General features: G+C 38.8%; 3 protein-coding genes across 3 annotated transcripts; all 3 read left to right on the top strand.

The window, feature by feature from the left end:
• The first annotated feature begins 433 nt into the window (after window positions 1-433).
• On the top strand, window positions 434-6,244 carry lrrc74a (leucine rich repeat containing 74A). Its single transcript, XM_030764854.1, is given in 14 exon segments — window positions 434-691; window positions 1,101-1,274; window positions 1,626-1,733; window positions 1,961-2,054; window positions 2,150-2,199; window positions 2,302-2,383; window positions 2,580-2,665; window positions 2,900-3,094; window positions 3,581-3,676; window positions 4,020-4,163; window positions 4,533-4,637; window positions 5,001-5,086; window positions 5,262-5,793; window positions 6,221-6,244. Coding segments are annotated over 14 exon segments (2,034 nt in total).
• A 189-nt stretch (window positions 6,245-6,433) lies between these two features.
• On the top strand, window positions 6,434-8,334 carry olfm4.1 (olfactomedin 4, tandem duplicate 1). The gene is made up of 5 exons (XM_030764729.1): window positions 6,434-6,487; window positions 6,574-6,738; window positions 6,872-7,084; window positions 7,291-7,435; window positions 7,541-8,334. Exons 1-5 carry the CDS (start codon window positions 6,434-6,436, stop codon window positions 8,332-8,334), a joined length of 1,371 nt encoding a protein of 456 aa, XP_030620589.1.
• Window positions 8,335-11,248: 2,914 nt separating this feature from the next.
• On the top strand, window positions 11,249-13,473 carry olfm4.2 (olfactomedin 4, tandem duplicate 2). Its single transcript, XM_030764604.1, has 5 exons — window positions 11,249-11,302; window positions 11,514-11,681; window positions 11,833-12,045; window positions 12,328-12,472; window positions 12,674-13,473. Exons 1-5 carry the CDS (start codon window positions 11,249-11,251, stop codon window positions 13,471-13,473), a joined length of 1,380 nt encoding a protein of 459 aa, XP_030620464.1.
• Window positions 13,474-13,751: the final 278 nt, after the last annotated feature.

Raw genomic sequence — 13,751 nt, 5'->3', positions numbered from 1 at the left:
CTCGGGGAAACACGCCTGCCGTCACCGACTGACTGACTACTGTCTCTCCTGTATCTGCTGTCGCGTACATAGCGCATTCTGCTGGCGTTAAAGCCATCTATTGGTTAAGGCATGGCAGTTTAATTCTCAACCATTCCAAATCCTCAAAATATTTTACACTAACAGTTTTGAAACCACTGTAATGAAGATTCCAAAATGGAAACTGAAGCAAAATTGCATTTTAAAGTATGGTGTAAATTTTGATTTTCATATTTTAAATATCAGAATGTTACATTTAAAAGAGAGCATAGTTATTGCACTTTTCACTGACTGTAGTCTCAATGTGCAGGAATTTGTTGATTCTCCATACTTTGAGCCTGACATGAATTTTTCATGGTGCTCTTCTCATTGGTCAGTTGAAGAGAAGGTTGCACAACGGTAGCTTGGGTTTCATATGACCTTTGTTGCTAAGAAAGCCTTCTGTCTGCGTGGACCTGAGCACACCAGCAAAAACAGATTCCTGGATCTTAAAAAATATGTCTGCCAAACCTTTGTAACCTGTACTTGGAACAAAAGAATCATAATAAGGGACATGGATACATCTAATTTGTCTCTGGAATCTCTTAGTATAACTGACAGAGACAGTCCATCTATTACTGAGCTAGGCACAGAGGATGAATGGGACACAGACCTGGAGACTGAAGGTAAATAAGTAAAAACAAATAGATGCATAGACAGAAAGACAGACAGACAGACAGACAGATAGATAGACAGATAGATAGATAGATAGATAGATAGATAGATAGATAGATAGATAGATAGATAGATAGATAGATAGATGCGGTATGATACTGGTGAAACTTATCCAGTAAAACAAGATTGTTATGTTTTATAACATTTTAAAAAATCAGATTCTCTCCTCTAAGAAAGGACTTGCTTGGTTGTACAAATCAAGTGCAGTATACACATCAAATTAATATTCATAAGGAAATAAGGAACGCATAAACTTCAGCTATTTCAGTCATTAAGTACAGAAGGGAGAGATAGAATTTTGTTAGTTCAGGAGCACTATTAAATCACATCTAATCGATGACATGTTTTTCTCTGCTTCTCTGTCAGAGGTGAAAAAAAGCAGGAAGGATATCTCCACAGCAGAGCTGTACCTACAGGCGTGTAAACTGCTGGGTGTAGTTCCAGTCAGCTATTTCCTCCGAAACCTGGGTAGTGACACGCTCAACCTCAACCACCATGGCCTGGGCCCTCTAGGAGTGAAGGCACTGGCCATCACTCTTGTGGTGTGTGGTATATTCTTGGTGTTGTTGTTCTGAAGTTGTGTTTACGCAGTTGCTGTCTAATACTAGTCCATTTTGAACAGGCACATTTTTGTAACATTTGTATATTCCTGATTCCAGAGGATATATTCAAACACTTACAAATGCATTAAAATGCCTAATATTACACATAATGCACATTTTCTAAGGTTGTAAGCCTGAAAAGACCAGATACGTTTTTAACAACATCTGTTTTCAAGTATTTTCCATGGGAAGAAGTAGAAAAATTGTATGTAATTAAAAATTGCACTCCCATACTTACAGATAAGGTACTTAAGCTATTATGCTTATTCTTATTCTAATGTATACACACAGACTGACATGACTATTTCAACCCTGGAGCTGGCTGACAATTACTTGCTTGCTGAAGGAGCAAAATACCTTGTGGATATGCTTCGGGCCAATTTTACTATTCAGAATCTGGTAAGCCTAGATGAAGTAAACTGTCAGAGAAGGAAATGTGAATATGCACATTTAATCTGAAAATAAAGGAAATTAGTTATTTGCCTTTCCATCCTAAAGGCCATCCTAGAGGCATTGTTGTAGTTGAAAAGGTGCGGCATTTCAAGCATGTAAAAGTATGCTTTTATGTGTCCACTGTGGGGCAGCAGAGTACTAATTACTGTTGTTTTTATCCATTTCTTTTGCAGGATCTCTCTAACAATCATTTACAGTCTGGGGGAGCTGAATGTATTGCTAAAATGTTGCTGGATAACATTTCTATCAAGTCACTCAAACTTGCAGGTGAAGTCTGGATACATTTTTTTAGTCTTCAAAGCCTAAAACCCAGAACAAAATGAAACAAACAAATAAGGCAGTCTCCCATTTTCTGTCACCAGGTAATAAATTTGTAGACGATGATGCCAAATGCTTTGCGGAAGCCTTGTCAGTGAGTTGGTTTGAATTAGAACCTATTATATTGCAGATGTTCCTTCAGTGACATTAATACTGATTAGATTGTAGTTGTTAACATTTTGTTTTTTTCTTACAGAGCAACTACAGAGTGAAGGTGTTAGACCTGAGTCATAATAAATTCTGTGGCAGAGGTGGAGAGTACCTAGGCCAGATGTTAGGTAGATACCACTTGGTCATCTTCATTATATATCTCATATCTCTTGCCTGCCTGTGGGATAGAGTAAGAGAGAGAGAAAGAAAGAGACTGTCACTCCAAAGCACACAGCTATTAATTTTGCTGCAGATGGAGAGAGAGAGAGAGAGAGAGATTTTAGCTGAACAAATGTCAGTCCTATTTCATTTTGATTGCTATAGCCAACAATGAGGGTTTGGAAATCTTTGATCTGAGCTGGAATCACCTGCGGATGAAGGGAGCAGTGGCTTTCTGTGCGGGGCTTAAGGTATGGATGAGCTACATCAATCAACAATCAAAAACAATCTTAAAATAAGTACAATGCTGTCATTTAAATGTATTTCAGATAAGTGTATTTCATATTTTCAGTGGGAATCAAAGTGATACATATGGCAGGGATAGAGTAAAGGTTGATATGATCCCATGGATTCAAATTATATTCCATCTTCATAATTTATAACTTATGACCTATTATCCTTAAATATGCATTAAACTTATACAGGTCAATGTTACATTGAAACACTTGGACCTGTCATGGAATGGCTTTGGGAATGAGGGGGCGTTGGCCCTGGGTGAATCTCTCAAATTCAACAACACACTGGTACACCTTGATCTGAGCAACAACCGCATCACTAATGAGGGAGTGGGTATGCTGTGTAAGGGACTAGAGGCTAACGATACTCTCAGAGTGCTACAGGTGTGTGTGTGAAAGACATGCAGGCTCTCAGTCAATAGCATCTGAAGTGGTTAAGATACCTCTGCTTGCATACAGTGTTTTTGTGTTACTTATTTCATGTGATCAAATACCAATATTTGTATGCCTCTACAATATTAATGTTAAATGAATATAAAGTCATTACATGTCTGTGATGAGATTGCAAATGAAAGGCTCTAAAGCCATGCGCAATGTTACCATGAGAACTTGTTAACAGGGATGTTAAGAGGTCTTTAGACCTAAATGTAACTAAATGGCAAAACCTAAAATCATAGACGCACACACACACACACACACACACACAAACTAGATAGGCTTTAAATTGTGGCTGTAGGTAAGGAAAATGACAGAAGAATTTTTCTCAGAGCTTAACTGAAATTACTCAATAAAGTACATGTAATCTACAGACATAGTCATAAGTCTTTATGAGGTTCAAACAGAATGTACTTTTTTTCTGTCCAAATACAGCTGGCCTATAATTTACTAACAGTGGAGGGTGCTCTTGCATTGATCAACGTTGTGAAGAACACACCCAGAACTGCCCTTGAAGAGATCAACATTAGTGTGAGTGTGGTCCCATTCCCACACAGGAATGCTCACACACCCAACACTTTATACTTAGTCAACACATTGTCACCTGCTCTTAAAGTACTAAAGCACCTGGATTGTTTAATTCACCCCCTCCCAGAAGCAGCTTATCCACTTGCTGATTCCCATAAAATTATGTTTGTGTCTCAGGTATATTTCAGGTTGGACATATCATTTTTGAACAGGCCTGAATGTATTTTTCACAGGCAATTAATTAACACTAGCATAAGTAACAGACTGTAACTCAAGCAACATTTATGCCTTACTGAATCATGCTTATAAGACTTTGCCTTATATGTACATATCTATATATGTGCAGAATGTTCTGGTGAATGAGAACTTTGTACAGCTGTTAGAATTCACCTGTCAGGAACACCCTAGTCTGGAAGTGCAGTATGGTGGTGTAGGGGGCTTTATTGCCAAGAAACCTCCAAAACGCCCTGATCCAATGAAAGTCATTCAGGTAAACTAACCAAGTGAACTAGATGTGATCTGTGTGGAAGATATTTAGACATATTGCACTGCAGCGAAGACCAAGCAGTAACATGTTCATTTATACACACTAAATACATGTCTATATATTGTATATTGGATTTACACAATTAAAATGACTATAGTCAAATCAGTTATATTTATATGTCATGTCCCGTGCCAGTGTATTATATGTGATGTTTATTCATATGTCTAAAGTGTAAGCCAGAGATTTACTTTTAATGAATCGGTTATGCTATATGCAGTTGTACAGTTAAAGTTAGTACACATTTTAAATTTGTTTTATAGTCTTCTTTGTAGATGAACATAGGAGAAAAATAATGATTTCTTTTTTGTTAAGGATTACCTTGACCAGCGTAAGCTTCGACTCTGGGATTTCTTCCGGAACATTGATAAAGATGGCACCATGCGTGTCCCTGTCTCTGACTTCAGAAAGGCTGTGCAGGTACAAGTCCCAGAACTGGTTCCAAACCACTGACATTTAGTGATGCATTTCCCCTGCCTCCATGCCCTCAGGTGTGCCCACTCATATACTCAACACACATTGATTTTTTTTTCTATGTTGTCTGCTCTGTTCCCAACTGACATCTTCATGTTCCATCAGTTTGTCTGACCACCATCGCAACGTGTTTATATTGACCACTGGTCTTTGGAAAAGGGTGAAAATTTGCTTATTAATTTTTTTGGGGAACAATAACAGCTCTTAGATAAAAATGTTATTTTCATGTTGTTTTCTTTAAATTATTGGTAGGACACTATCAAACCAACCAACCTTAACCCTATTCATTATAAATATTTTCCATTCCAGCAATCCAGCATCCCACTGGACCGGTTTCAGATTGAAGAGCTGATCCACAGACTGGACAGAGAAAGGACGGGCATTGTAGATTACAGGTGGGCATTTACTGAGTCACAGGAATTGGGTACATGATACACAAAGCAATTATAACAGACACAGAAGACACAATGGAAACATTTTTTACCCATCTACTTCAAACTTCAAACCTGATCCTACCTATATATTTCAAATTGCATGTTTTAACCCAACTGCTGTGATGACTCCTTCTAGGGGTTTGGCTGACACACGGAAACAGATGATGCGAGACCATCGGCGGCAGTTGCGAAAGGTAGAGTCTCGGCAGAAGAAGGAAAAACAGAAGAGCGAACGGATACTAAAGACCTTCCAGAGTGCCGTGGAGGCTGTCACTCCCCGTAGCTCCATGGTGATGTCACCTGGGGGGACCAAAGAAGATTCCAGTGGACCCCAGCATTTTTCAGCAACTCCTCTCAGTTCCTGGCACCACATAGTCATGTCCAACAGCAGTCGCTACTCTGTAACCAACCTGAGCAGTGACCATGTCCACCTACCCTTGATTGCAGGTGCTATACCTTACCGGCCGCCAAGTTCCCCAGCTGTGCGCTCCTTTTCCCAGCCTAACCTGCTGGCTGAATCTCCGCGCCCATTGCTGACCAAACCTGCCTCTGCTCAAGGAATGCATTCTACATCTAACCCACATGTGGACATCACCAAGCTTAGCCCCACAGCCAATCATCTGACCAGATCCAGGCCTGCACTGAATGCCAAAAAGCCTAGCGCAAAAGTCAGTGGATCCAAGACAAAGAAAAAAAAGACAAAAAAAAGAGTTGATAAAATGTCTAAGGGACAGAAACAGGCAATCGTTACAAAGTAATTTAGATTCACACGCTCATGATTGTTACATTACGTGTATGTTGCAACAGATATTAAACTTGTAATATTAAAAAATTTTCATTTGTCTCGTGATTGTGCTGATCAAGTCAGAGAACAGTACATCTGAATCTATGTCAGATGAGTTATCTTTACTTCTCAATGATAAAGAGGACAAATTCTTATCCTTGTAGTTTTTAAGCTGCATGATGCATGATCACTTGAAAACAAATACTCATATGTACATGAAAATCTACATGACAGCTAGATACCGTAATCAATAGACACCATACAGAAAAGTTTTGTGGGTCTTGTGATATTGCCCCTGGGAATCATTTCAGGTGAAGAAACTCAAACACCATTGATGTTTGCTCATTTTGTAGTTTTATGGAGAAGCAATGACAGTTGAAAATTAGTAACTACAAATGAGGCATCATAGAACATCCGTGAGAAGATACCATGTGCTGATTGCCTTAGAGATATGACAGTCTTATAAAGCTAGAAAACCAAGTTTCTGAAACAAGTCCTGAGCCAGACATCGTGAGCTACCCACAATGATTGTCACTATCCTGTGCCTTGTCTTCCTGCAGTCTGCTGTAGCACTGTGGGTAAGTAATTTCCCTCACTTTAGTTCTCTGTCATAGTCATACAACAGTAATAATAATAAGGATTGGTATCTTTTTGCATTCCATAGCCTGCTAGCCTCTGGAGTGATGGAAACGAGACAGTGGTTCCAAGTGGTTCCCAGTGTACTTGTGAGGCATTCTTGCCTAGCAGCACCTTCCCCATAGGAGACCTGGTCATTGTGGAGCAAACTGCAACTGAGATTAGACACAGATTGGAATTGGAGATTAATAAAGTAAAGTAGACCAGAGGGGCTATCCTAACACATAGTTCTGCTTCTCTAAAGCACACTAGCTCACAAGGAACTTAACCAGATGAGTCAGTCAAATTCAGATACGCACAGTCTGAATTCACTTTCCTCTGTTCAGATTGAAATGTTTGTGAGCAAGATAACAATCTACGTGGAGAAGATTGTGAACCTGACGGTACAGATTGGATTGATGGAGAAAGACCCTGACTCATATACTGAGCTTCACATCCAGGAGGTGAAGATTTCTATCAAGCAGATGGAGGCTTTGATTGTGGAACTCCAGGGGTCTATCCAGACATCTTCCTCTGTGCTTATCAGTATACATGAAGAGGTATCCCAGAGAAATCTATAACTGTTGTGTTTCTTTATCTTAATCTCAGATGTGGCATTATTATCTTAAATATTACTCACTAAACATTTTTTTAATGTTACATGGAGGTGTCTTCACATTACCTTAGAAAAATATTTCTAAAGAGACAATTAATTAGCCTCAGGAATGCTGGTTGGCTTAAATTAAACAATTTTTTTGTCTCTAAGATTATCTCTGAGATCTTGGAGCTGACTCGTCTGGAGTCCTATGACAAGAATATGGTTCTAGAGATCCGCCGCGAATACATCAAATTGCAGGCCAAACTTGAAGAATGCGAGAGTCGCCACAATGAGATCTTCAACCCCAGCATTGGTGAGTCACCTTCCATCGCAAAGTAATACTCAGTATTCTGTGTGGCTCTTGAATATATCATCAATTTAATACTGTATAATTTTTCCTTTTCTGTGTTTCTTTCAGGATCTTGCAAACATGGTGGCATATCAAGACTTAGTAAGCCAATTATAAGCCAGTTCAATGCTCACCTCAGTGCTTCCTACAGATATGGAGGATGGGGTAAAGATACTAACCCTCTACCTGGGTCTGAAACCATGTACTGGTACTCTGGGTCCTCTGACACTTTGGTCAAAATAATTACGCTTTACTCGGATTACTACAAACTGATAATGAGACAAGCCTTTACAAGTGTAGATTTGTATGCACGATATGACTATCGAGGAAGAGGCAATAATTATATTGTGCGAGGCAACACTTTGTACTACCAATATAATAACCCCTTCAGCATGGCAAAATATAATTTTACCAGTTCGACAGCCACTTACAGGGCCATTCCTGAGGCAACCACAAGATTCTCCTACCGTTACTCAGACTATCAGAACTTAGACTTTGCAGCAGAAGAGAATGGATTGTGGGTAACCTATGCCACAGAGGAATCGCAGGGCAGATTGGTCATTGGTAAAATTGATGAGGGATCTTTTGCACTGCAAGAGACATGGGAGACTAGTATATTCAAACCATCTGTGGGCAATGCATTCATGGTTTGTGGTGTACTTTATGCTACCAGATCTGTGAATGTCCACACAGAGGAAATTTTCTATACCTATGACACAAACACTGGACAAGAGAAATATGTCAATATTCAGTTTGAGAAGTTCCAGGACTTCTACTCCTACCTGGATTACAACCCTACTGATCAGAAACTCTACATGTACAATGATGGCTACTATGTCAGCTATCAAGTTTGGTTCAGCTAGGGTTCAGCTACTTCTCCACAGCTCTTGATTTGAATGACATCCAGGTGTCACCAGTAGTTAGAATACATCTGAATTTGAATGTACTATGATATGGATATATGAATTACACTGTCTGTCTACTTGTTGAAGTAAGTCTCTAAAGAGAACAATAACACACATCATTGACATGTTTTCCCAATAATAAATCCAAATGAGCATTGCAATTTGTATATGTCATTCTTTTTTTCTCTCATTTTTTTTGTCATCAAAAATAGGTACCAACTTATACATCTTATAGAAATATTATCACAGTCATGATTGTTAATTAATGTTTTCAAGCGTCAGCTTAGTGTAAGAGGAATTTGGAGTCCCTTGTAATGAGAGTTGCTGATTCTCAGAGACAACAAACTTCATTTTTCTTTATTACATGATCATGGGAGAACCACACCTCAAAGACATGTGTGGGGGTTTACAAGGTAACCTTTTTCATGGAGCACAGGATGCTTGGTGTCTCCTCCCAGGTGTTGCAGACACACAAAGGCCTCGTCTTCTACATAATAAATACTCATTGTTCTAATACACAGATACATTTTTGCAGCATGTAGTAATTAAGTAAGCACAGGTCTCTATAATATTAATACCTCATCATGACAATAGTCATGAGGTATATTTTCCCTCGAAGAGTTACAGCCATAAAGCAAAGCGATATTTTTCCCACATTTGTTCTACTACTGTTTAATTACTTATTTTCTATCACTTTTTATTTACTCACTATTTATTATTATTTGTAGCAATAGAAGGGTAAAAATCTCTGAGAAATTTCCATATTGATGAGTACAGTATACTCCAAATAACCTTATGTTTGGCTAGCACACAAAATTGTCCATAGACTTAATGCTAAGTATAAGCTGCAATTTTTTGGCTCAGCAGCTCAGTGGATAAACAGTGAAACACCATTCCCAGGAAATGTGTGTGAGTGGGCCTTCAAAAACATAATTGGGGCTCCCTTACACAACAATCATCCCACAGATATACATCTCTCATCAGAGCAAGAGGGAAAAGGTGTTAAAAAGCTGTCATGTCACCAACTGACCAGCAAGTGCTGCTCTTCAGACAAAGAAAACTCAGACAAAAGAGAGAGCAAGAGAAAGGCCGTTACAATAGATGCCGACCAAAACAAGAATGAATGGATACAGATATGAATGAGATATGCATCATTAACAAGAAACAAGTAGAGAAACAAGTGTAACAACTATGTTCATATTAATGATACTACACTGTGTTTATTTCTCTCAGAACAGTGTGAAAGTTACCTGTGTACATGTATCTGGACCTACCATATGACACAGGCAAGGTGCAATAGAACATGCAGCTCTATGTTACAGTACAATTTAAGAGCATGACATAAGGGGAAAACCACAGATATAGTCTTCATTTAGTCGTCAGGGTAACTTCAATAGACAAAAACAAGTAAGAGTCTCAGGGGACTCAGGAGCCTGGATACATGTGCAAACCAAGAACTTCATTTAAAGGTTCCAGCAGATAGGACATTTGCAAGTGCAGGGTAGCATTGACAGGATCGCAGGAACAGGAAGACAGGTACCAGGGTAGACAAGGCAGAGTAAGGGCTAGGCGTTGGTCAGAATAAACAGAAACATGGCTTAGGAAAAGTCAGTCTAAGTAAGCGAGCAAGGGAAGGCAATGCAAAGACATTGCAAAGAACAGCTGAAACATATGGGGTGTATATGCAAATAGAAAACCACGCTTAATGAACAGAAAACAGGTGGAGGAGACAGTAAGCTAAAAAGTTAATCTTACTGGTAATTAGTAGACTAGCAACGCAGAGCACTGAATAATGGAACCAGTAGAGGGAGGAAACAAAATTTGTAATAGACAGTTAGCATAGAAATAAAAGGGCGCAATCAGCTTTTTGAACTCTCACATGGAATTCTGGAATCACATGCAAAAAACCGATCAACCTCACAAAGCTGAGATCAAGACAGTTATCCATTTTCAGAAATTGCAAGTTAAGGACTACTATTGCATGATCAGTGATGCTAAACGTAATCCTAAAGTTGAATAGAATGAAACACGACCCACGGTCATGTCTATGCCGCCTGCTGTTTTAGAGCAGCGATTCTAGTGCATAGTAAGGCCATAGCTGTAATTCTGATTGAGTTTTACTGTAAGAAAATGTTGGACTGCAAGTGTCTACAAGGTACAGTCATCAAACTCTTAGAGCATATGTGATGATAATGCTTTTAAAAATGATTAGATGATACACTTTTACAAATTTCTCTTGACAAATGCAAGGATGTGGTCAGCTTTTTTACATGAAAGCCTTTTACGTAATCACTATGGAACGAGTCTAGTGTACTAATAATGAGTTTTGTACCTTGAGTAATGGTGGAAAAATGTATGTTCATCCCATAGTGTATCCATTAAGTCACTACAATGCCAGTTTTGCAAACCTATTAATTACATTGCAGTTCTAAGCACAAAACATAAATTATCTCAAATATTTTTACAACTCCAATGTGCCTCTGTGGAGATTTTATAATAATAACAGACACTTTGCCACATGGATTTCCAAATACACCACGGTCAGTCGAGGGTATGCTACTGCAAGTGCTACATACAATGTTTTTTCTCATAGCAATTCAGTTCTTATGTCAGTAAAAAACACCTGTGTGAGAAACTAAACCACTCCCTTTCTCCACATCACCAAAATGACAAAGGAGAACCACACACAAAAGCACACTATGAATGACGTCATTTCCTAAGTGAACAGATGTACAACATGCTCCTAAAGTACGTACAAAGCAACAACAACCATGAGAATGAGAAATGTGTTTCGCATGGGCCTGATAAGACAGTCTTTAAAAGCCCTCAGATCACCAAAGGCATCCAAACTCTCCCTTAAGACTTAGTCAAGATGCATCCTCTTCTACTGCTCCTCTCCATCGTTGGTCCAACCTGTGCTTGGCTGGTAAGAAATTCTCCCCAATGTTTCTCTTCATTGATGCAAATCATTTTAATTTGTTAAGTATTCACTTTGTAATGGCTTCAGAGTTTGCTAATGGTTTTACAATGCTCAAAACTAATTCCAAGATCATATCCATTCATAAATGTCTTGAGAGGAAATGTGTGCAGTTTCATGAACTATTATCTATTTCTATCACTATGTGGCATCTTCTCAGCCATTGGAGGACTGGGGTTCTGGCAACGTAACTGCATCTGTTGGAGATTCTGGCCAGTGTACCTGTAATGTGTTTTTACCTGATATCACTTTCCCCGCTGACCGAGTAGAACACATGCAGACCTCATTCAGTGAGCTGACTCTTGAAGTGGAGCTAGAAATCAACAAAGTATGAAAGTTCCGTTTTTCACAGCTATGTAGTACATCACAATATACACATTATTTCTGTTACAGGTGTGATCACTTTGCTTTGGCATTCTCTGTAGCCTGATAGCGATTAGACCTACACTGAAATGTTTCTTTTCATCTCTTTATCACAGCTGGTCAGTTATAAGGAGCAACTGGTCATTCTTCTAGGACAGCTCTCCAACTTAACTCTCCGTGTGGAGATTCTTGAAAGTGGGCCAGACAAGTATATCAAACTAGAGTTTGAGCTCCTCAGGATTGAACTCAGAGAATTTGAGGCACTGGTCACACAGCTGAAGACATCCCTAAACTCATCTTCACCAGCTTTTGACAACCTCTATGCAGAAGTAAATTTCTGATTAGATCAAACGTGGAATATAAAGTGTCATATCTTAGCTCAACAAATTCTACATTATAATGCAATGTAATTTAATGCAAAGGTTCTAAGACATTCTTAGAGTTTGTTAAAAGTATAACAATTCTTCTTACAATAGTGCACTGATAAATGATTTTAGGTGTTGACTTCAATTCCCTTAGATAGCTTATCTAAATAAATTAAGCATTCTTTAGGGCCTTTGGTGGACGATGCTGATGCCACCCTGAGCCTCTATGTTTGATATGTTTTAAAGATTCGCAATATGAGCCGGACTGTGGATCAGCTAGAGAGCTATGATCAGAGCAACCTAGAGGTGATCCGTATTGAGTTTGCAAAACTACAGAAGAAACTGGAGAACTGTCGAGATGAACAAGATGACTTTTCCAACGCAGAGATTGGTAAATTGGCAATGTTCGGTTGGTTACAATAAAAATGCTATGATTCTGAACTGTTTGTTAATGTGATACTACCAAAGTTTAGATTATGGCTCCTCCACCCTTGAATGTTGTAATTACTCAGTCAAGATTTTTATTCTAATGTCTGATAAACAAGACAGTGGTGCATATAATAACATCTTTGTTTCCATTGCTGATTCACAGGCTCCTGCGAACACAGAGGTATCCTCAGACTAAGCAAACCTGTGATTAGCCAGTTCAATGCTCACCTCAGTACTTCCTACAGATATGGAGGATGGGGTAAAGATTCTAACCCTCTACCCGGGTCTGAATCCATGTACTGGTACTCTGGGTTCTCTGACACTTTGGTCAGAACAATTACACTTTACTCGGATTACTACAAACTGGTAATGAGACAAGCCTTTAAAACTGTCGATTTGTATGCACGATATGACTATCGAGGAAGAGGCAATAATTATATTGTGCGAGGCAACACTTTGTACTACCAATATAATAACCCCTTCAGCATGGCAAAATATAATTTTACCAGTTCGACAGCCACTTACAGGGCCATTCCTGAGGCAACCACAAGATTCTCCTACCGTTACTCAGACTATCAGAACTTAGACTTTGCAGCAGAAGAGAATGGATTGTGGGTAACCTATGCCACAGAGGAATCGCAGGGCAGATTGATCATTGGTAAAATTGATGAGGGATCTTTTGCACTGCAAGAGACATGGGAGACTAGTATATTCAAACCATCTGTGGGCAACGTATTCATGGTTTGTGGGGTACTTTATGCTACCAGATCTGTGAATGTCCACACAGAGGAAATTTTCTATACCTATGACACAAACACTGGACAAGAAAAATATGTCAACATTCAGTTTGAGAAGTTCCAGGACTTCTATTCCTACCTGGACTACAACCCTACTGATCAGAAACTCTACATGTACAATGATGGCTACTATGTTTCTTACAATATAAAATTCAAGACTGCTTGAGTTTCCATTTTGTTGAACAGCCTCACAGTTCAAAACATTTAGCTGATCTTACAATGTTTTTGTCTGAATACATGTAAGCTGTAGTTGTCTGTTGTAAGAAATTCTGCAATAAAATCTTTCTGAAGCATTACAAGGGCACAGTGCTCCTCTTTTTTTTAATCATCATCATTGTCATCATCATCATCATCATCACCATCATCATCATCAAAAGAATGTTGGTATTTAAGGCTATATAAAATAAAATAAACATCAGTAACATCACTGAGTTATGATAGTGA

The sequence above is a fragment of the Chanos chanos genome, chromosome 1 (assembly GCF_902362185.1).
Source record: "Chanos chanos chromosome 1, fChaCha1.1, whole genome shotgun sequence".
In the NCBI taxonomy this organism is placed as follows: domain Eukaryota; kingdom Metazoa; phylum Chordata; class Actinopteri; order Gonorynchiformes; family Chanidae; genus Chanos; species Chanos chanos.
This window is presented reverse-complemented; position numbering and strand designations above follow the sequence as displayed.